At 53.6% G+C, this 23,982-nt stretch overlaps 1 protein-coding gene across 1 annotated transcript in view; it reads left to right on the top strand.

The window, feature by feature from the left end:
- LOC147122437 (collagen alpha-1(XI) chain-like) overlaps positions 1 to 23,982 on the top strand; it is a 745,903-nt gene that overhangs the window by 527,373 nt on the left and 194,548 nt on the right. The window contains exons 44-46 of the mRNA XM_085983595.1: positions 8,823 to 8,930; positions 13,468 to 13,575; positions 19,099 to 19,152. Coding sequence (XP_085839721.1) covers positions 8,823 to 8,930; positions 13,468 to 13,575; positions 19,099 to 19,152 — 270 coding nt within the window. The remainder of the gene's footprint in view (positions 1 to 8,822; positions 8,931 to 13,467; positions 13,576 to 19,098; positions 19,153 to 23,982) is intronic.

Below are 23,982 nucleotides of genomic sequence, written 5' to 3'. Positions count from 1 at the left end.
AGCTTTACTCTGTATCTAACCCATGCTGTACCTGCCCTGGGAGTGTTTGATGGGACAGTGTAGAGGGAGCTTTACTCTGTATCTAACCCGTGTTGTACCTGCCCTGGGAGTGTTTGATGGGACAGTGTAGAGGGAGCTTTACTCTGTATCTAACCTGTGCTGTATCTGCCCTGGGATTATTTGATGGGACAGTGTAGAGGGAGCTTTACTCTGTATCTAACCCGTACTGTGCCTGCCCTGGGAGTGTTTGATGGGACAGTGTAGAGGGAGCTTTCCTCTGTATCTAACCCGTGCTGTACATGCCCTGGGAGTGTTTGATGGGACAGTGTCGAAGGAGCTTTACTCTGTATCTAACCCGTGCTGTACCTGCCCTGGGAGTGTTTGATGGGACAGTGTAGAGGGAGCTTTACTCTGTATCTAACCCGTGCTGTACCTGCCCTGGGAATGTTTGATGGGACAGTGCAGAGGGAGCTTTACTCTGTATCTAACCCGTGCTGTACCTGCTCTGGGAGTGTTTGATGGGACAGTGCAGAGGGAGCTTTACTCTGTATCTACCCCGTGCTGTACCTGCCCTGGGAGTGTTTGATGGGACAGTGTAGAGGGAGCTTTACTCTGTATCTGACCCCGTGCTGTACCTGCCCTGGGAGTGTTTGATAGGACAGTGTAGAGGGAGCTTTACTCTGTATCTAACCCGTGCTGTACCTGCCCTGGGAGTGTTTGATGGGATCGTGTAGAGGGAGCTTTACTCTGTATCTAACCCGTGCTGCACCTGCCCTGGGAGTGTTTGATAGGACAGTGTAGAGGGAGCTTTACTCTGTATCTGGCCCCGTGCTGTACCTGCCCTGGGAGTGTTTGATGGGACAGTGTAGAGGGAGCTTTACTCTGTTTCTGACCCCGTGCTGTACCTGCCCTGGGAGTGTTTGATGGAACAGTGCAGAGGGAGCTTTACTCTGTATCTAACCCCGTGCTGTACCTGCCCTGGGAGTGTTTGATGGGACAGTGTAGCGGGAGCTTTACTCTGTATCTAACCCGTGTTGTACCTGCCCTGGGAGTGTTTGATGGGACAGTGTAGCGGGAGCTTTACTCTGTACCTAACCTGTGCTGTACCTGCCGTGGGAGTGTTTGATGGGACAGTGTAGAGGGAGCTTTACTCTGTGTCTAACCTGTGTTGTACCTGCCCTGGGAGTGTTTGATGGGACAGTGTAGCGGGAGCTTTACTCTGTATCTAACCCGTGCTGTACCTGCCCTGGGAGTATTTGATGGGACAGTGTAGAAGGAGCTTTACTCTGTATCTAACCCGTGCTGTACCTGCCCTGGGAGTGTTTGATGGGAGAGTGTAGAGGGAGCTTTACTCTGTATCTAATCCGTGCTGTACCTGCCCTGGGAGTGTTTGATGGGACAGTGTAGAGGGAGCTTTACTCTGTATCTAATCCGTGCTGTACCTGCCCTGGGAGCGTCTGATGGGACAGTGTAGAGGGAGCTGTACTCTGTATCTACCCCGTGCTGTACCTGCCCTGGGAGTCTTTGATGGGACAGTGTAGAGGGAGCTTTACTCTGTATCTAATCCGTGCTGTACCTGCCCTGGGAGTGTTTGATGGGACAGTGTAGAGGGAGCTTTACTCTGTATCTATACCAAAGATCGCGGCCGGGATGTGAGCGGGGCGCTGTGCACGGCGATGATGTCATCGCCGTCGGTGCTGCGCCGCGGGTCGCTAATGTTTACGGCCGCCGCTAACCTCCCGCTGAATTTCGCGGGAGGCGTTGGCGGCGCCCTGCCCGGGCGCAAGTTGCTTTGTGCCCCGTTAGCGCCCTCTTAAGGTGCTAATGGGAGGCGCAAAGAAACCAAATTTTCCCCCTTATTCTTTCCACTTGTCTTTGTGTGCCGGCAGATTTAGTTCGATCTCTACAGGGAGTCGAATGGAAGCAGAGATTGGGGAAGTTTGACCATCAAACCATCCAGGGTTAACAAAACTGAAAAATGAGTAACTGTATCTAACCCGTGCTGTACCTGCCCTGGGAGTGTTTGATGGGATCGTGTAGAGGGAGCTTTACTCGGTATCTAACCCATGCTGTACCTGCCCTGGGAGTGTTTGATGGGACAGTGTAGCGGGAGCTTTACTCTGTATCTAACCCGTGCTGTACCTGCCCTGGGAGTGTTTGATGGGACAGTGTAGAGGGAGCTTTACTCTGTATCTAACCCCGTGCTGTACCTGCCCTGGGAGTGTTTGATGGGACAGTGTAGCGGGAGCTTTACTCTGTATCTAACCCGTGTTGTACCTGCCCTGGGAGTGTTTGATGGGACAGTGTAGCGGGAGCTTTACTCTGTATCTAACCTGTGCTGTACCTGCCCTGGGAGTGTTTGATGGGACAGTGTAGAGGGAGCTTTACTCTGTATCTAACCCGTGCTGTACCTGCCCTGGGAGTGTTTGATGGGACAGTGTAGAGGGAGCTTTACTCTGTATCTAACCCCGTGCTGTACCTGCCCTGGGAGTGTTTGATGGGACAGTGTAGCGGGAGCTTTACTCTGTATCTAACCCGTGTTGTACCTGCCCTGGGAGTGTTTGATGGGACAGTGTAGCGGGAGCTTTACTCTGTATCTAACCCATGCTGTACCTGCCCTGGGAGTGTTTGATGGGACAGTGTAGCGGGAGCTTTACTCTGTATCTAACCCGTGTTGTACCTGCCCTGGGAGTGTTTGATGGGACAGTGTAGAGGGAGCTTTACTCTGTATCTAACCTGTGCTGTATCTGCCCTGGGATTATTTGATGGGACAGTGTAGAGGGAGCTTTACTCTGTATCTAACCCGTACTGTGCCTGCCCTGGGAGTGTTTGATGGGACAGTGTAGAGGGAGCTTTCCTCTGTATCTAACCCGTGCTGTACCTGCCCTGGGAGTGTTTGATGGGACAGTGTAGAGGGAGCTTTACTCTGTATCTAACCCCGTGCTGTACCTGCCCTGGGAGTGTTTGATGGGACAGTGTAGCGGGAGCTTTACTCTGTATCTAACCCGTGTTGTACCTGCCCTGGGAGTGTTTGATGGGACAGTGTAGCGGGAGCTTTACTCTGTATCTAACCCATGCTGTACCTGCCCTGGGAGTGTTTGATGGGACAGTGTAGAGGGAGCTTTACTCTGTATCTAACCCGTGTTGTACCTGCCCTGGGAGTGTTTGATGGGACAGTGTAGAGGGAGCTTTACTCTGTATCTAACCTGTGCTGTATCTGCCCTGGGATTATTTGATGGGACAGTGTAGAGGGAGCTTTACTCTGTATCTAACCCGTACTGTGCCTGCCCTGGGAGTGTTTGATGGGACAGTGTAGAGGGAGCTTTCCTCTGTATCTAACCCGTGCTGTACATGCCCTGGGAGTGTTTGATGGGACAGTGTCGAAGGAGCTTTACTCTGTATCTAACCCGTGCTGTACCTGCCCTGGGAGTGTTTGATGGGACAGTGTAGAGGGAGCTTTACTCTGTATCTAACCCGTGCTGTACCTGCCCTGGGAATGTTTGATGGGACAGTGCAGAGGGAGCTTTACTCTGTATCTAACCCGTGCTGTACCTGCTCTGGGAGTGTTTGATGGGACAGTGCAGAGGGAGCTTTACTCTGTATCTACCCCGTGCTGTACCTGCCCTGGGAGTGTTTGATGGGACAGTGTAGAGGGAGCTTTACTCTGTATCTGACCCCGTGCTGTACCTGCCCTGGGAGTGTTTGATAGGACAGTGTAGAGGGAGCTTTACTCTGTATCTAACCCGTGCTGTACCTGCCCTGGGAGTGTTTGATGGGATCGTGTAGAGGGAGCTTTACTCTGTATCTAACCCGTGCTGCACCTGCCCTGGGAGTGTTTGATAGGACAGTGTAGAGGGAGCTTTACTCTGTATCTGGCCCCGTGCTGTACCTGCCCTGGGAGTGTTTGATGGGACAGTGTAGAGGGAGCTTTACTCTGTTTCTGACCCCGTGCTGTACCTGCCCTGGGAGTGTTTGATGGAACAGTGCAGAGGGAGCTTTACTCTGTATCTAACCCCGTGCTGTACCTGCCCTGGGAGTGTTTGATGGGACAGTGTAGCGGGAGCTTTACTCTGTATCTAACCCGTGTTGTACCTGCCCTGGGAGTGTTTGATGGGACAGTGTAGCGGGAGCTTTACTCTGTACCTAACCTGTGCTGTACCTGCCGTGGGAGTGTTTGATGGGACAGTGTAGAGGGAGCTTTACTCTGTGTCTAACCTGTGTTGTACCTGCCCTGGGAGTGTTTGATGGGACAGTGTAGCGGGAGCTTTACTCTGTATCTAACCCGTGCTGTACCTGCCCTGGGAGTATTTGATGGGACAGTGTAGAAGGAGCTTTACTCTGTATCTAACCCGTGCTGTACCTGCCCTGGGAGTGTTTGATGGGAGAGTGTAGAGGGAGCTTTACTCTGTATCTAATCCGTGCTGTACCTGCCCTGGGAGTGTTTGATGGGACAGTGTAGAGGGAGCTTTACTCTGTATCTAATCCGTGCTGTACCTGCCCTGGGAGCGTCTGATGGGACAGTGTAGAGGGAGCTGTACTCTGTATCTACCCCGTGCTGTACCTGCCCTGGGAGTCTTTGATGGGACAGTGTAGAGGGAGCTTTACTCTGTATCTAATCCGTGCTGTACCTGCCCTGGGAGTGTTTGATGGGACAGTGTAGAGGGAGCTTTACTCTGTATCTATACCAAAGATCGCGGCCGGGATGTGAGCGGGGCGCTGTGCACGGCGATGATGTCATCGCCGTCGGTGCTGCGCCGCGGGTCGCTAATGTTTACGGCCGCCGCTAACCTCCCGCTGAATTTCGCGGGAGGCGTTGGCGGCGCCCTGCCCGGGCGCAAGTTGCTTTGTGCCCCGTTAGCGCCCTCTTAAGGTGCTAATGGGAGGCGCAAAGAAACCAAATTTTCCCCCTTATTCTTTCCACTTGTCTTTGTGTGCCGGCAGATTTAGTTCGATCTCTACAGGGAGTCGAATGGAAGCAGAGATTGGGGAAGTTTGACCATCAAACCATCCAGGGTTAACAAAACTGAAAAATGAGTAACTGTATCTAACCCGTGCTGTACCTGCCCTGGGAGTGTTTGATGGGATCGTGTAGAGGGAGCTTTACTCGGTATCTAACCCATGCTGTACCTTCCCTGGGAGTGTTTGATGGAGCAGTGTAGAGGGAGCTTTACTCTGTATCTAACCCGTGCTGTACCTGCCCTGGGAGTGTTTGATGGGACAGTGTAGAGGGAGCTTTACTCTGTATCTACCCCGTGCTGTACCTGCCCTGGGAGTGTTTGATGGGACAGTGTAGCGGGAGCTTTACTCTGTATCTAACCCGTGCTGTACCTGCCCTGGGAGTGTTTGATGGGACAGTGTAGAGGGAGCTTTACTCTGTATCTAACCCCGTGCTGTACCTGCCCTGGGAGTGTTTGATGGGACAGTGTAGCGGGAGCTTTACTCTGTATCTAACCCGTGTTGTACCTGCCCTGGGAGTGTTTGATGGGACAGTGTAGCGGGAGCTTTACTCTGTATCTAACCTGTGCTGTACCTGCCCTGGGAGTGTTTGATGGGACAGTGTAGAGGGAGCTTTACTCTGTATCTAACCCGTGCTGTACCTGCCCTGGGAGTGTTTGATGGGACAGTGTAGAGGGAGCTTTACTCTGTATCTAACCCCGTGCTGTACCTGCCCTGGGAGTGTTTGATGGGACAGTGTAGCGGGAGCTTTACTCTGTATCTAACCCGTGTTGTACCTGCCCTGGGAGTGTTTGATGGGACAGTGTAGCGGGAGCTTTACTCTGTATCTAACCCATGCTGTACCTGCCCTGGGAGTGTTTGATGGGACAGTGTAGCGGGAGCTTTACTCTGTATCTAACCCGTGTTGTACCTGCCCTGGGAGTGTTTGATGGGACAGTGTAGAGGGAGCTTTACTCTGTATCTAACCTGTGCTGTATCTGCCCTGGGATTATTTGATGGGACAGTGTAGAGGGAGCTTTACTCTGTATCTAACCCGTACTGTGCCTGCCCTGGGAGTGTTTGATGGGACAGTGTAGAGGGAGCTTTCCTCTGTATCTAACCCGTGCTGTACCTGCCCTGGGAGTGTTTGATGGGACAGTGTAGAGGGAGCTTTACTCTGTATCTAACCCCGTGCTGTACCTGCCCTGGGAGTGTTTGATGGGACAGTGTAGCGGGAGCTTTACTCTGTATCTAACCCGTGTTGTACCTGCCCTGGGAGTGTTTGATGGGACAGTGTAGCGGGAGCTTTACTCTGTATCTAACCCATGCTGTACCTGCCCTGGGAGTGTTTGATGGGACAGTGTAGAGGGAGCTTTACTCTGTATCTAACCCGTGTTGTACCTGCCCTGGGAGTGTTTGATGGGACAGTGTAGAGGGAGCTTTACTCTGTATCTAACCTGTGCTGTATCTGCCCTGGGATTATTTGATGGGACAGTGTAGAGGGAGCTTTACTCTGTATCTAACCCGTACTGTGCCTGCCCTGGGAGTGTTTGATGGGACAGTGTAGAGGGAGCTTTCCTCTGTATCTAACCCGTGCTGTACCTGCCCTGGGAGTGTTTGATGGAGCAGTGTAGAGGGAGCTTTACTCCGTGTGTCAAGACAGTGAGGGCAGCTCCCTGCTCCTTGGACAGTTACTCATTTTTCAGTTTTGTTAACCCTGGATGGTTTGATGGTCAAACTTCCCCAATCTCTGCTTACATTCGACTCCCTGTAGAGATCGAACTAAATCTGCCGGCACACAAAGACAAGTGGAAAGAATAAGGGGGAAAAATTTGGTTTCTTTGCGCCTCCCATTAGCACCTTAAGAGGGCGCTAACGGGGCACAAAGCAGCTTGCGCCCGGGCAGGGCGCCGCCAACGCCTCCCGCGAAATTCAGCGGGAGGTTAGCGGCAGCGGTAAACGTAAGCGACCCGTGGCGCAGCACCGCTGGCGATGACCTCATCGCCGTGCAGAGCGCCCCACTCACATCCCGGCTGCGATCTTCGGAAGCGCCCCCTTACTTACCGCTGGACGCTATGTCCGATGTGGTCAGGGGGGCCGGGATGTCGTCTCCACAGTGACTTTGCGGTGGTCACTGCTACCAATACTGTCGTGGACAGATGCATCTGCAACAGGTAGATTGGTGAGGAAGAGGTCAAGTAGATTTTTCCCTTGTGTTGGTTCACTCACCACCTGTCGCAGGCCCAGACTGGCAGCTATGTCCTTCAGGACTCGGCCAGCTCGATCAGTAGTGGTGCTACCGAGCCACTCTTGGTGATGGACATTGAAGTCCCCCACCCAGAGTACATTCTGTGCCCTTGCTACTCTCAGTGCTTCTTCCAAGTGGTGTTCAACATGGAGGAGTACTGATTCATCAGCTGAGGGAGGGCGGTAGGTGGCAATCAGCAGGAGATTTCCTTGCCACGCTTAACCTGAAGCCATGAGACTTCATGGGGTCCACAGTCAATGTTTAGTACTCCCAGGCTCTCTCCCTCCTTACTGTATACCACTGTGCTGCCACCCCTGGTGGGTCTGTCCTGCCGGTGGGACAGGACATACCCAGGGATGGTGATGGAGGAGTTTGGGACATTGACTGAAAGGTATGATTCTGTGAGTATGACTATGTCAGGCTGTTGCTTGACTAGTCTGTGGGACAGCTCTCCCAATGTTGGCACAAGGCCCAAGATGTTAGTGAGGAGGACTTTGCAGGGTCGACTGGGGTGTGTTGTGTCGGGGTGTGTTGGGATGTAATATGTTGGTGTGTGTTGGGTTGAGGTGTGTTTGGTTGAGGTGTGTTGGGTTGAGGTGTGTTGGGTTGAGGTGTGTTGGGTTGAGGTGTGTTGGGTTGAGGTGTGTTGGGTTGAGGTGTGTTGGGTTGAGGTGTGTTGGGTTGAGGTGTGTTGGGTTGAGGTGTGTTGGGTTGAGGTGTGTTGGGTTGGGGTGTGTTGGGTTGGGGTGTGTTGGGTCGGGTGTGTTGTGTCGGGGTGTGTTGTGTCGGGGTGTGTTGTGTCGGGGTGTGTTGTGTCGGGGTGTGTTGGGTTGAGGTGTGTTGGGTTGAGGTGTGTTGAGTTGAGGTGTGTTGGGTTGAGGTGTGTTGGGTTGAGGTGTGTTGGGTTGAGGTGTGTTGGGTTGGGGTGTGTTGTGTCGGGGTGTGTTGTGTCGGGGTGTGTTGGGTTGAGGTGTGTTGAGTTGAGGTGTGTTGGGTTGAGGTGTGTTGGGTTGAGGTGTGTTGGGTTGGGGTGTGTTGTGACGGGGTGTGTTGGGTTGAGGTGTGTTGAGGTGTGTTGGGTTGAGGTGTGTTGAGGTGTGTTGGGTTGAGGTGTGTTGGGTTGAGGTGTGTTGGGTTGAGGTGTGTTGGGTTGGGGTGTGTTGTGTCGGGGTGTATTGGGTTGTGTTGAGTTGAGGTGTGTTGAGTTGAGGTGTGTTGGGTTGAGGTGTGTTGAGTTGAGGTGTGTTGGGTTGAGGTGTGTTGGGTTGAGGTGTGTTGGGTTGGGGTGTGTTGTGTATTGGGTTGTGTTGAGTTGAGGTGTGTTGAGTTGAGGTGTGTTGAGTTGAGGTGTGTTGGGTTGAGGTGTGTTGAGTTGAGGTGTGTTGAGTTGAGGTGTGTTGGGTTGAGGTGTGTTGAGTTGAGGTGTGTTGGGTTGAGGTGTGTTGGGTTGAGGTGTGTTGGGTTGGGGTGTGTTGTGTATTGGGTTGTGTTGAGTTGAGGTGTGTTGAGTTGAGGTGTGTTGTGTTGGTGGATGTTCTGTTGGTTTGTGTTGGGTTGACGAGTATTCTCTCCAACTGGACCTCAGTCTAGGTACAATTTTTATCGGTGATTAACGTGAATGTTTGGACGATGTTTCTAGGGGTCTCCCGGTGAGCGTGGATCTGCTGGGGTTGCTGGTCCTATTGGTCTTCCTGGTCGTCCCGGACCTCAAGGTGGTCTTGGCCCTGCTGGAGAGAAAGGAGCCCCTGTAAGTATCCTTCAGTAATTTGTGTTGTAAAACGATCAGACTGTAGTCACAGAATTCCATAGTCTTTAAAGCCCAGAAACAGGCCATTCGGCCCAACTGGTCCATGCCGGTGTTTCTGCTCCACACGAGCCTCCTCCCACCCCTCTTCATCTCACCCTATCAGCATATCCTTCTATTCCTTTCTCCCTCATGTGTTTATCTGGCTTTCCCTTAAATGCATCTGTGCTATTCACCTCAACCACTGCTTTTCTTGATATATATTAATGACTTGGACTTGGGTGTACAGGGCACAATTTCAAAATTTGCAGATGACACAAAACTTGGAAGTACAGTGAACAGTGAGGAGGATAGTGATAGACTTCAGGAAGACAGAGACAGACTGGTGGAATAGGGGGACACGTGGCAGATTAAATTTAACGCAGAAATGTGCAAAGTGATGCATTTTGGTAGAAAGAATGAACCGAGAAAATATAAACTAAAGGGTATAATCCTAAAGCGGGTGCATGAACTGAGAGACCTGGGGGTATGTGTGCACAAATCGTTGAAGGTGGCAGGGCAGGTTGAGAAAGTGTTTTAAAAAGCTTACGGGATCCTGGGTTTCATAAATAGAGGCATAAGGTACAAAAGCAAGGAAGTTGTTATGAACCTTTATAAAACACTGTTTCAGCCTCAACTGGAGTATTGTGTCCAATTCTGGGCACTGCACTTTAGGAAGGATGTGAAGGCCTTAGAGAGGGTGCAGAAAAGATTTACAAGAATGGTTCCAGGGATGAGGGACTTCAGTTACATGGATAGACTGGAGAAGCTGGGGTTGTTCTCCTCAGAGTAGAGAAGATTGAGAGGAGATTTGATAGAGGTGTTCAAAATCATGATGGGTCTAGATAGAGTAGGTAGAGAGAAACTGTTCCCATTGGCGGTAGGGTCGCGAACCAGAGGACACAGATTTAAGGTGATTGGCAGAAGAATCAAAGACGACATAAAGAAAAACTTTTTTACGCAGTGAGTGGTTAGGATCTGGGATGCACTGCCTGAATGTGTGGTGGAGGCAGATTCAATCACAGCTTTCAAAAGGGAATTGGATAATTATCTGAAGGGAAAAAAATTACAGGGCTCCGGGGAAAGGCCTGGGGAGTGGGACGAGCTGAAGTGCTCTTGCAGAGAGCCGGCACGGGCTCGACAGGCCGAATGGCCTCCTTCTGTGCTGTAACAATTCTATGATTCTATAAACCACTCCCTGTGGTAGCGAGTTCCACATTCTCACCACTCTCTGGGTGAAGAAGTTTCTCCTGAATTCCCGATTGGATTTATTAGTGACTGTCTTATATTGATGGCCCCTGGTTCTGGTCTCCCCCACAGGTGGAAACATCTTCTCTACGTCTACCCGATCAAACCCCTTCATAATTTTAAACATCTCCATCAGTTCCACCCCTCAGACTTCTCTTTTCTAGAGAAAAGAGCCCCAGCCTGTTCAGTCTTTCCTGATCGGTAGAACCTCTCAGTTCTGGTATCATTCTTGTTAATCTTTTTTGCTCTTTTGGCAGGGCCCAGCTCTACCTCAGCACCACCTCTCTCGACCCCTCCACGGTCTCTCAATTGTCAGACTGCTTGTCCGACATCCAGCACTGGATCAGCAGCAGTTTTCCTCAATTCAATATTGGGAACACCGAAGCCATTGTCTTCGGTCCCCACCACTAACTCCGTTCCCTGGCCATTGACCCCATCCTTCACCCCAACATCTGTCTGAGGCTGAACCACACTGTTCGCAACCCTGGTGTCATATTTGACCCCGAAATGAGCTTCCGACTACATATTTGCAGCGTAACAAAGACCGCCTATTTCCACCTCTGTAACATCACCCATCTCCACCCTTGCCTCAGCTCATCCGCTGCCGAAACCCTCCTCCATGCCTTTGCTACCTCTAGACTTGACTATTCCAATGCACTCCTGGCTGGCCTCCCACATTCCACCCTATGTAAACTTGAGGTGATCCAAATCTCGGCTGCCCTGTGTCCTAACTCGCACCAAATCTCATTCACCCATCACCCCCGTGCTCACGGACCTACACTGGCTCCCGGTTAAGACTCGATTTCAAAATTCTCATTCTTGTTTTCAAATCCCTCCATGGCCTCACCCCTCCCTATCTCTGTAATCTCCTTCAGCCCCACAAACCCCCGATATATCTGCGCTCCTCTAATTCTGCCCTCTTGAGGATCCCTGATTATAATCGTTCAACCATTGGCGGCCGTGCCTTCAGCTGCCTGGGCCCTAAGCTCTGGAATTCCCTCCCTAAACCTCTCCGCCTCTCTCTCCTCCTTTAAGACTCTCCTTAAAACCTTCCTCTTTGACCAAGCTTTTGGTCACCTGTCCTAATTTCCCCTTATGTAGCTCGGTGTCAATTTTTTGTTTTTTGATACTCCTGTGAATTGCCTTGGGACGTTTTACTACGTTAAAGGCGCTATAGAAATACTTGTTGTTGTTGTAAATGGTGAACAGCAGTGGTCCCAGCACTGATCCCTGTGGAACATCACTTCCCACCTATTGCCAATCTGAGTAACTAACCTTTAACCCCCACTCTCGATTCTGTAGCCAACTCGCTGTCCATTCTACTACTTGTCCCCTGACTCCACATGTTCTGACCTTAGTCATGAGTCTACTCTGCGGTTCCTCATCGAAGGCCTTTTGAAAATCCAAATATATTATATCTACTGCATTACCATTATCTACTCTTCCTGTTACTTCTTCAAAGAATTCGATAGGGTGGGTCCAGCATGACCTTCCCTTTTGGAATCCGTGCTGACTACTCTTTATTATATTTTCAGTTTCTAGATGTTTCTCTATTACATCTTTGAGTCAGGATTCCAGTATCTTTCCCACCACCAATGTGAAGCTAATTGGTCTACAGTTCCCTGGACTTGTTCTATCTCCCTTTTTAAATATAGGAATCACATCAGCTGTCCACCAGTCCTCTGGCACTATTCCCTTTTCTAGTGAATCTTTATTATATATATGTAACAGTGCCCCTGCTATCTCTTCCCTAACCTAATTTCTAAATTTGCCGATGACACCAAATTTGGGGATGTGGCAAACAGTGATGATGATACCAATCGACTGCAACAGGACATAGAAAGGCTAGCAGAATGGGCAGACAAGTGGCAGGTGGAATTTAGAGAAGTGTGAAGTGATGCATTTTGGCAGAAGGAACAGGGAGAGGCAATATACACTTAATGGCACAGTTTTAAAGAGTGTGCAGGGACAGAGGGACCTGCGAGTTAATGTGCATAGGTCCCTGAAGGTGGCAGGACATATTGAGAGAGTGGTTAACAAAGCATATGGGAGCTTGGGCTTCATAAATAGAGGTATTGAGTACAAAAGTAGAGAAATTATGCTGAACTTTTCTAAAGCGCTGGTTAGGCCACAACTGGAGTATTGTGTCCAGTTCTGGTCACCACACTTTAGGAAGGATGTGAAGGCCCTTGAGAGGGTGCAGAGGAGATTTACCAGAATGGTTCCGGGGATGGGGGATCTTCGCTACAAGAACAGGTTGGAGAAGCTGGATTTGTTTTCATTAGAGCAAAGGAGGTTGAGGGGTGATTTGATTGAGGTGTGCAAGATTATGAAGGGTTTAAATAGGCTAGACGGGGAAAGGCTGTTCCCACTAGTTGATGGTACAAGGACTAGGCGACACAGATTTAAGGTTTTGGGCGAGAGATACAGGGGGACGTGAGGAAAAACTTTTTTACGCAGCAAGTGGTGAGGACCTGGAACTCGCTGCCGACGGAAGTGGTGGAAGCGGAGACACTCGATGTTTTCAAGGGGAGACTGGATAGGCAATTGAGGGAAATAAACCTGCAGGGCTCTGGGGATAGAGCGGGGGAATGGGACTGACTGGATTGCTCTACAGAGAGCCGGCACAGACTCGATGGGCAGAATGGCCTCCTTCTGTGCCGTTATGACTCTATGACTTTTTTAATATACGTGAATACAGTCCAGGGGTTTTATCCTCTCTGAGTTTGATCAGTTTATCAATTATCTCTCCTTTTCCATCTTAAATGTCTTTCTATATTTTTTTTATCTCTGTTACTCACTCTAACCAAGGAGAAATTGCCTCTTTTTCACAGCTCCGTAACTTTCTCAATGATCTTGTGCCTAAACCCTTTGAGTGGCACGAGATAGACAAATCGGGACATTTAATTCAACAATGTTTTACTTATTTCCAATTTCCATCCTGCCTCAGACTTTGCGAACTACAAACAAGCACCAGATTAGCAGAGAACTGGTGCCCTGGCCACGGTGCCCTGCCGATAAAAGCCCAGGGCCAGTTTGAATTTCCAGCCCCTCCTGCCTTTCCCGCACTGCTGCCAATGGAATGTTGATGAATGGCCAACTCCCCCCGAATCGCTCCTTCTCAGATGGAACAGCCGATTATTTCTGCGCCAACCCCCCTCACGTCTGGGCTCCACCTACTTTATCCGTGGATGGGGAATGAATTTGCGAATCTTTGACCGGTGTTTGACTTGACCTTTCTGTAACCTTCCAGGGGGAGAAAGGACCTCAGGGTCCGGCTGGTCGTGACGGAGTTCAGGGACCCGTTGGTTTGCCTGGTCCTGCAGGTCCTCAGGGGCCTCCAGGGGAAGATGGTGACAAGGTGAGTGAGTGTTTAATGTTTCACTTCTGTTTCACTTTCACATTCATTCCTGGGACGTGGGTGTCGCCGGTAAGGCCGGCATCTATTGCCCATCCTTGAGAATGTGGTGGTGGGCCGCTGCAGTCCATGTGGTGAAGGACCTCCCACCATTCATAGGAGCAGGAGGAGGCCATTCAGCCCCTCGAGCCTGTTCCACCATTCAGTTATGGTGTGGAGATGCCGGTGTTGGACTGGGGTGGACAAATCTAACAAGTCACACAACACCAGGTTATAGTCCCAACAGTTTTATTTGAAATCACAAACTTTCGGAGCGCTGCTCCTTCGTCAGGTGAAGTGGAGAGATGCATAAAGACACAGCTTATATAGTCAGAGAATAATGCCAGATGATTACAGGTAATCTTTCTAACTGCCATTTATCACACCTCGGCAGAGAGATAATCACAGCAATCAAAGGTGTGAATGGTGTCCAAACAGGTTAGTCAGGTAAACATTACATCAAAGAACAATGAGGTAGGGTCACAAAGGGTCAAATGTTGCAGATGCTGGGGTCTGTATGAAAAACAAAAAACAGACAAAAAAACATTTTTTTTGCTGAAAATCACAGCAGGTCCGGCCGCATCTGTGTAGAGAGAACAAGCCAATGACGACTCGAGTCTGGGTGACCCTATGTCAGGTGGGGTTACATGTAGCGTGACATGAACCCAAGATCCCGGTTGAGGCCGTCCTCATGAGTGCGGAACTTGGCTATCAGTTACTGCTCGACGATTTTGCGTTGTCGTGTGTCTCGAAGGCCGCCTTGGAGAATGCTTAACCGAAGATCGGAGGCTGAATGTCCTTGACTGCTGAAGTGTTCCCCGACTGGGAGGGAACACTCCTGCCTGGCGATTGTTGCGCGGTGTCCGTTCATCCGTTGTCGCAGAGTCTGCATGGTCTCGCCGATGTACCATGCTCCGGGGCATCCTTTCCTGCAACGTATGAGGTAGACAACGTTGGCCGAGTCACATGAGTATGTACCATGTACCTGGTGGGTGGTGTCCTCACGTGTGATGATGGTATCTGTGTTGATGATCTGGCATGTCTTGCAGAGGTTGCCATGGCAGCTTTCAGGAGAACAGCGACCACAACACCACACAACCCTGCCGCGGCAACCTCTGCAAGACATGCCAGATCATCAACACAGATGTGACTCGGCCAACGTTGTCTTCAAGACACACGACAATGCAAAATCGTCGAGCAGAAACTGATAGCCAAGTTCCGCACTCATGAGGACAGCCTCAACCGGGATCTTGGGTTCATGTCACGCTACATGTAACCCCACCTGACGTAGGGTCACCCAGACTCGAGTCGTCGTTGGTTTGTTCTCTATACAGATGCGGCCGGACCTGCTGTGATTTCCAGCAAAAACAATGTTTTTTTGTCTGTTTTTTGTTTTTCATACAGACCCCAGCATCTGCAACATTTGACCCCTTGTGACCCCACCTCATTGTTCTTTGATGTAATGTTTTCCTGACTAACCTGTTTGGACACCATTCACACCTTTGATTGCTGTGATTATCTCTCTGCCGAGGTGTGATAAATGGCAGTTAGAAAGATTACCTGTAATCATCTGGCATTATTCTCTGACTATATAAGCTGTGTCTTTATGCATCTCTCCACTTCACCTGACGAAGGAGCAGCGCTCCGAAAGCTTGTGATTTCAAATAAACTGTTGGACTATAACCTGGTGCTGTGTGACTTCTACCATTCAGTTAGATTGAGGCTGATCTGTATCTAAACCCCGTTTACCCACCTTTGCTCCATATCCCTCGATACCCTTACCCAAAAAAATCCAGTCTTCAAAGTTCAAATTCACCCCCAGCCTCAACAACTCTTTGGGGGAGAGAGTTCCAGATTTCCACTGCCCTTTGTGTGAAGAAGTGCTTCCTGACATCAGCTCTGAACGGCCTGGCTCTAATTTTAAGATTCTGACCCCTTGTTCTGGACTCCCCCCACCAGAGGAAATAGTTTATCTCTATCGACCCGATCAACTCCTTTAATCATCTTTAACACCTCGATTAGATCACCCCTTAATCTTCTAAACTCGAGGGAATAAAAGCCCAGCCTGTCCTCATAATTTAACCCTTTTAGCCCCGGTGTCAGTCTGGTGAATCTGGGCTGCCCCCCCTCCAAGGCCAGTATATCCTTCCTGAGGGTCGGGGCCCTGAACTGAATGCAGGGTCCAGATGGGGTCTCACCCTCTCAGTGTCCAGATGGGGTCTCACCCTCTCAGTGTCCAGATGGGGTCTCACCCTCTCAGTGTCCAGATGGGGTCTGACCCTCTCAGTGTCCAGATGGGGTCTCACCCTCTCAGTGTCCAGATGGGGTCTCACCCTCTCAGTGTCCAGATGGGGTCTCACCCTCTCAGTGGCCAGATGGGGTCTCACCCTCTCAGTGTCCAGATGGGGTCTCACCCTCTCAGTGTCCAGATGGGGTCTCACCCTCTGTGTCCAGATGGGGTCTCACCCTCTGTGTCCAGATGGGGTCTCACCCTCTCAGTGTCCAGATGGGGTCTCACCCTCTCAGTGTCCAGATGGGGTCTGACCCTCTGTGTCCAGATGGGGTCTCACCCTCTCAGTGTCCAGATGGGGTCTCACCCTCTCAGTGCCCAGATGGGGTCTGACCCTCTGTGTCCAGATGGGGTCTCACCCTCTCAGTGTCCAGATGGGGTCTCACCCTCTCAGTGTCCAGATGGGGTCTCACCCTCTCAGTGTCCAGATGGGGTCTCACCCTCTCAGTGTCCAGATGGGGTCTGACCCTCTCAGTGTCCAGATGGGGTCTGACACTCTCAGTGTCCAGATGGGGTCTGACCCTCTCAGTGCCCAGATGGGGTCTGACCCTCTGTGTCCAGATGGGGTCTCACCCTCTCAGTGTCCAGATGGGGTCTCACCCTCTCAGTGTCCAGATGGGGTCTCACCCTCTCAGTGTCCAGATGGGGTCTCACCCTCTCAGTGTCCAGATGGGGTCTGACCCTCTCAGTGTCCAGATGGGGTCTGACCCTCTGTGTCCAGATGGGGTCTCACCCTCTCAGTGTCCAGATGGGGTCTCACTCTCTCAGTGTCCAGATGGGGTCTCACCCTCTCAGTGTCCAGATGGGGTCTCACCCTCTCAGTGTCCAGATGGGGTGTGACCCTCTCAGTGTCCAGATGGGGTCTCACCCTCTCAGTGTCCAGATGGGGTCTCACCCTCTCAGTGTCCAGATGGGGTCTCACCCTCTCAGTGTCCAGAGGCTTGTTGAAGGGTCTTTAGGAAGAAGGATGATGCTTCCTGCTGCCCCTGATCACCTTGTGTGGGGACACAGGTACCCCGATATTAATGGGGAGGCGGGAGGGAGAACTGTTGGGTCCAGGAAACCCAGAAGAACGGATACCCCGGAGGTCCTGGCAAATGTAACGGCAGGACCTGATTAAAATTTCCCGCCAACAAGATTGAGAGGCACTCGCCCAGAGCTGAGAGCGGAGAGGAGAGAGGGAGATTGGGGATCTGTAGATAGATCGGGGGCTGTGGGGAGATCGGGGGCTGTGGGGAGATCGGGGGCTGTGGGTAGATCGGGGGCTGTGGGGAGATCGGGGGCTGTGGGGAGATCAGGGGGAGATCGGGGCTGTGGGTAGATCGGGGGGAGATCGGGGGCTGTGGGGAGATCGGGGCTGTGGGGAGATCGGGGGCTGTGGGGAGATCGGCGGCTGTGGGGAGATCGGGGGGAGATCGGGGGCTGTGGGGAGATCAGGGGCTGTGGGGAGATCGGCGGCTGTGGGGAGATCGGGGGGAGATCGGGGGCTGTGGGGAGATCGGGGGCTGTGGGGAGATCAGGGGGAGATCGGGGCTGTGGGTAGATCGGGGGGAGATCGGGGGCTGTGGGGAGATCGGGGGCTGTGGGGAGATCGGCGGCTGTGGGGAGATCAGCGGCTGTGGGGAGATCGGGGGCTGTGGGGAGATCGGGGGCTGTGGGGAGATCGGCGGCTGTGGGGAGATCAGTGGCTGTGGGGAGATCGGGGGCTGTGGGGAGATCGGGGGCTGTGGGGAGATCGGGGGCTGTGGGGAGATCGGGGGGAGATCGGGGGCTGTGGGGAGATCGGGGGCTGTGGGGAGATCGGGGGCTGTGGGTAGATCGGGGGGAGATCGGGGGCTGTGGGGAGATCGGGGGCTGTGGGGAGATCGGGGGGAGATCGGGGGCTGTGGGGAGATCGGGGGGAGATCGGGGGCTGTGGGGAGATCGGGGGGAGATCGGGGGCTGTGGGGAGATCGGGGGCTGTGGGGAGATCGGGGGGAGATCGGGGGCTGTGGGGAGATCGGGGGCTGTGGAGAGATCGGGGGGAGATCGGGGGCTGTGGGGAGATCGGGGGCTGTGGGGAGATCGGCGGCTGTGGGGAGATCGGGGGGAGGTCGGGGGCTGTGGGGAGATCGGGGGGAGATCGGGGGCTGTGGGGAGATCGGGGGCTGTGGGGAGATCGGGGGCTGTGGGGAGATCGGGGGGAGATCGGGGGGCTGTGGGGAGATCGGGGGCTGTGGGGAGATCGGCGGCTGTGGGGAGATCGGGGGGAGGTCGGGGGCTGTGGGGAGATCGGGGGGAGATCGGGGGCTGTGGGGAGATCGGGGGCTGTGGGGAGATCGGGGGCTGTGGGGAGATCGGGGGCTGTGGGGAGATCGGGGGGAGATCGGGGGCTGTGGGGAGATCGGGGGCTGTGGGGAGATCGGGGGCTGTGGGGAGATCGGGGGGTCCGATTGTGGCTGGCTAGTTTGCGAGGTCGGGCGGGATGCCCTCCAGTTCCTCCTGGCCCACAAGCTGTGCTGGAGAGACACTAAACCTGCGGGATCCTCGTCAACACCCGGCTCCCAAAATCAGAGGCTTGATTAAAATATTGAATTGACTGGCCGCCTCTGGAGAACAGGTTAATCCACCCTGTTAAACCGGACGTGGCACCGTTCGAGGCGCATTGGGGTGGAGTTTGAATTTTTAACCCTCTCCCGCCCATCGCTCAATGGGACATGACAGATGATGACAGGTTTTCTAAAGGCCTGTACCATGATATGAAAGCTGTCTTCACATGAATCCCCTTCACTTCCTCTGCCTGACAATCTCAAGCTTGTTTGGGTCTATATTCACGACCCAGTCTATCGGCTAATCTCAGGGCCTCGTTCACTGCTGGGCAGCGGGGGAATTGAGCTTAGGTTCGATTATTTACAGCTGCGTTTACCCAGAATTCTGTTAAATGGGACCTCGAGTGTATCTCAATCTGACAAAGACTCAATTTCCTTCTTTTAAAACTGAGGATCACAAAACTGCAGAGAGCGAGGTCAAGGCCGACAGCAAGACATGCCACTCAATACCGAGATTAATCTGTCACAGAGCGCACTAGTACAAGACGTTAGCCATGGTCTTTGACACTTCAACCCGCAATACAATAGAGAGAAGATGTCATGTGGTATTGAGGGCGGGAGATGGGGGAGGTCAGGGTAAAGCTGTAATGTCATTCTTTCTTCACACAGGGTGAGATTGGAGAACCAGGTCAAAAGGGAACGAAAGGGGGAAAAGGTGAACAAGTAAGTGAAGCGATTGATTCCTTTCTGTTGTGTCTGGTGACATTGCTCAGCTCTGTAAATACTCGTTATGTCCGGATTTTCCATTGACGCCTCTCCAGAAATCAAAGAAGAAACAAAGACTTGCATTTCCCCACCCCAGGACGTCCCAAAGCGCTTTACAGACAATGAAGTACTTTTGAAGTGTGGTCACTGTTGTAATGTAGGAAACATGGCAACCACTTTGTGCACAGCAAGCTCCCAAAAACAGCAACGTGGTAATCACCAGATAAACTCTTTCAGTGATATTGATTGAGGGATAAATATTGGCACAGGACAACGGGAGAACTCCCCTGCTCTTCTAGAAATAGTGCCATGGGATCTTTTACACCCACCCGAGAGGGCAGACGTGGCCTCAGTTTAACATCTTATCTGAAAGACAGCACCTTCGATGGTGCAGTGCTCCCTCAGTACTGCCTCTCCGACAGTGCGGCACTCCCTCAGTACTGCCCCACCAACAGTGCAGCGTTCCCTCAGTGCTGCCCCGCTGACAGTGCAGTGCTCCCTCAGGACTGCCCCTCCGACACTGCAGCTTTCCCTCAGTACTTCCTCTCCGACAGTGCAGCTCTCCCTCAGTACATCCCCTCCGACAGTGCAGTGCTCCCTCATTACTTCTCCTACAACAGTGCAGCTCCCCCTCAGTACTGCTCTTCCAACAGTGCAGCGTTCCCTCAGAACTGCCTCTCCGACAGTGCAGCGTTCCCTCAGAACTGCCTCTCCGGCAGTGCAGTGCTCCCTCAGTACTGCCCCTCCAACAGTGCTGCGCTCCCTCAGTATAGCCCCTCCGACAGTGCAGCACTCCCTCAGTACTGCCCCTGTGAGTGCGGCACTCCCTCAGTACTGCTCCTCCAACAGTGCGGCAATCACTCATTACTGCCCCGACAACAGTGCAACGCTCCCTCAGTACTTCCCCTCCGACAGTGCGGTGCTCCCTCAGTACTTCCCCTCCGACAGTGCAGCGTTCCCTCAGTACTGCCTCTCCGACAGTGCAGCACTCCCTCAGAACTGTCCCTCCGACAGTGCAGCACTCCCTCAGAACTGTCCCTCTGACAGTGCAGCACTCCCTCAGTACTGCCCCTCCGACAGTGCAGCACTCCCTCAGTACTGCCCCTGTGACAGTGCGGCACTCCCTCAGTACTGCTCCTCCAACAGTGCAGCGCTCCCTCAGTACTTCCCCTCCAACAGTGCGGTGCTCCCTCAGTACTTCCCCTCCGACAGTGCAGCGCTCCCTCACTACTGCCCCTGCGACAGTGCAGCGTTCCTTCAGTACTGCCTCTCCGACAGTGCAGCACTCCATCATAACTTCCCTTCCGACAGTGCAGTGCTCCCTCAGTACTGCCCGACAACAGTGCAGCGTTCCCTCAGTACTGCCTCTCCGACAGTGCAGCACTCCCTCAGTACTGCCCATCCGACAGTGCAGCACTCCCTCAGTACTGCCCATCCGACAGTGCAGCACTCCCTCAGTACTGTCCCTCTGACAGTGCAGCACTCCCTCAGTACTGCCCCTCCGACAGTGCAGCACTCCCTCAGTACTGTCCCTCTGACAGTGCGGCACTCCCTCAGTACTGCTCCTCCAACAGTGCAGCGCTCCCTCAGTGCTGCCCCTCTGAAAGTGCAACGCTCCCTCAGTACTTCCCCTCCGACAGTGCGGTGCTCCCTCAGCACTTCCCCTCCGACAGTGCAGCGCTCCCTCAGTACTGCCTCGCTAACAGTGCAGTGCACCCTCCATACTTCCCCTCTGACAGTGCAACGCTCCCTCAGTACTGCCCCTCCGACAGTGCAGCGTTCCTTCAGTACTGCCTCTCCGACAGTGCAGCACTCCATCATAACTTCCCTTCCGACAGTGCAGTGCTCCCTCAGTACTGCCCGACAACAGTGCAGCACTCCCTCAGTACTGCCCCTCCGACAGTGCAGCACTTCCTCAGTACTGCCCCTCCGACAGTGCAGCACTCCCTCAGTACTGACCCTCCCGACAGTGCAGTGCTCCCTCAGTACTGCCTGACAACAGTGCAGCACTCCCTCAGTACTGCCCCTCCGACAGTGCAGCACTACCTCAGTACTGACCCTCCGACAGTGCAGTGCTCCCTCAGTACTGCCCCTCCGACAGTGCGGCAGTCCCTCAGGACTGCCCCTCCGACAGTACAGCGCTCCCTCAGTACTGCCCCTCCGACAGTGCGGCACTCCCTCAGTACTGCCCCTCCGACAGTGCAGCGCTTCCTCAGTACTGCCCCTCCGACAGTGCGGCACACCCTCAGGACTGCCCCTCCGACAGTGCGGCACTCCCTCAGTACTGCTCCTCCAACAGTGCAGCGCTCCCTCAGTGCTACCCCTCTGAAAGTGCAACGCTCCCTCAGTACTTCCCCTCCGACAGTGCGGTGCTCCCTCAGTACTTCCCCTCCGACAGTGCAGCGCTCCCTCAGTACTGCCTCGCTAACAGTGCAGTGCACCCTCCATACTTCCCCTCTGACAGTGCAACGCTCCCTCAGTACTGCCCCTCCGACAGTGCAGCGTTCCTTCAGTACTGCCTCTCCGACAGTGCAGCACTCCATCATAACTTCCCTTCCGACAGTGCAGTGCTCCCTCAGTACTGCCCGACAACAGTGCAGCACTCCCTCAGTACTGCCCCTCCGACAGTGCAGCACTTCCTCAGTACTGCCCCTCCTACAGTGCAGCACTCCCTCAGTACTGACCCTCCCGACAGTGCAGTGCTCCCTCAGTACTGCCCGACAACAGTGCAGCACTCCCTCAGTACTGCCCCTCCGACAGTGCAGCACTCCCTCAGTACTGACCCTCCGACAGTGCAGTGCTCCCTCAGTACTGCCCCTCCGACAGTGCGGCAGTCCCTCAGGACTGCCCCTCCGACAGTACAGCGCTCCCGCAGTACTGCCTCTCCGACGGTGCGGCACTCCCTCAGTACTGCCCCTCTGACAGCGCAGCGCTCCCTCAGTACTGCCCCTCCGACAGTGCAGTGCTCCCTCATTACTTCCCCTACAACAGTGCAGCGCCCCCTCAGTACTGCCTCTCCGACAGTGAAGCGTTCCCTCAGAACTGCCCCTCCGACAGTGCTGCGCTCCCTCAGTACTGCCCCTCCGACACTGCAGCACTCCCTCAGTACTTCCCCTGTGACAGTGCGGCACTCCCTCAGTACTGCTTCTCCAACAGTGCGGCACGTCCTCATTACTGCCCTGACAACAGTGCCGCGCTCCCTCAGTGCTGCCCCTCTGAAAGTGCAACGCTCCCTCTGTACTTCCCCTCCGACAGTGCAGCGTTCCCTGAGCACTGCCCCTCCGACTCTGCGGCACTCCCTCAGTACTGCCCCTCCGACAGTGCAGCGCTCCCTCAGTACTGCCCCTCCGACAGTGCACCGTTCCCTCAGTACTGCCCCTCCGACAGTGCGGCACTCCCTCAGTACTGCCCCTCCGACAGTGCAGCGCTCCCTCAGTACTGCCCCTCCGACAGTGCGGCATTCTCACAGTACTGCCCGACAACAGTGCAGCAATCCCTCAGTACTGCCCCTCCGACAGTGCAGCACTCCCTCAGTACTGACCCTCCGACAGTGCAGCACTCCCTCAGTACTGACCCTCCGACAGTGCGGTGCTCCCTCAGTACTGCCCCTCCGACAGTGCGGCGCTCTCTCAGTACTGCCCTTCTTGACAGTGTAGCACTCCCTCGGTACTGCTCCTGTGACAGTGCGGCACTCCCTCAGTACTGCTTCTCCAGCAGTGCGGCACTCCCTCATTACTGCCCCGACAACAGTGCAGCGCTCCCTCAGTGCTGCCCCTCTAAAAGTGCAACGCTCCCTCAGTACTTCCCCTCCGACAGTGCGGTGCTCCCTCAGTACTTCCCCTCCGACAGTGCAGCGCTCCCTCAGTGCTGCCTCTCTGACAGTGCAGTGCACCCTCCGTACTTCCCCTCTGACAGTGCAACACTCCCTCAGTACTGCCTCTCAAACAGTGCAGCGTTCCCTCAGTACTGCCTCTCCGACAGTGCAGCACTCCCTCATTACTTCCCTTCTGACAGTGCAGTGCTCCCTCAGTACTGCCCGACAACAGTGCGGCTCTCCCTCAGTACTGACCCTCCGACAGTGCGGCTCTCCCTCAGTACTGACCCTCCGACAGTGCGGCTCTCCCTCAGTACTGCCCCTCCGACAGTGCAGCAATCCCTCAGTACTGCCCCTCCGACAGTGCAGCGCTCCCTCAGTACTGCCCCTCCGACAGTGCAGCGCTCCCTCAGTACTGCCGCTCCGACAGTGCGGCTCTCCCTCAGCACTGACCCTCCGACAGTGCAGCGCTCCCTCAGTACTGCCCCTCCGACAGTGCAGCGCTCCCTCAGTACTGCCCCTCCGACAGTGCAGCGCTCCCTCAGTACTGCCCCTCCGACAGTGCAGCGCTCCCTCAGTACTGCCCCTCCGACAGTGCAGCGCTCCCTCAGTACTGCACTGGGAGTGTCGGTTGGATTTTGTGCTCAAATCTCTGGAGTGGGACTTGAACCCTCGACCTTCTAACTCAGAGGTGAGCGGCTGCCCACAGAGCCATGGTTGGGAACTTGTACTTCAGCCGTTCCGTGCGGTGTTGTTAACGGGCTCGGAGGAAAGCTCCTAACTGTCGTTTCAACTCCTTAAATAACGGTGGCATGTAGCAGCGTACTCGTGCGATCTCTCTCACATGGCAGGATGCAGCTTCAGCCCTGGTCTTGAGTCATTGGAACAGTTTCACAGGGAGCGTCACTGCCAGCTCACACTGACCATTGACCTCGGTTGAGCCGTTGTGAATGCTCGAGATTAACCACGGCGAG

This window comes from Somniosus microcephalus, chromosome 3 (genome assembly GCF_052327205.1).
Source record: "Somniosus microcephalus isolate GS21.2 chromosome 3, FLI_Smic_1.0, whole genome shotgun sequence".
NCBI classification, from domain to species: Eukaryota; Metazoa; Chordata; class Chondrichthyes; order Squaliformes; family Somniosidae; genus Somniosus; species Somniosus microcephalus.
The sequence above is the reverse complement of the archived record's forward strand: the minus strand, read 5'-3'. Positions and strand labels throughout refer to the sequence as shown.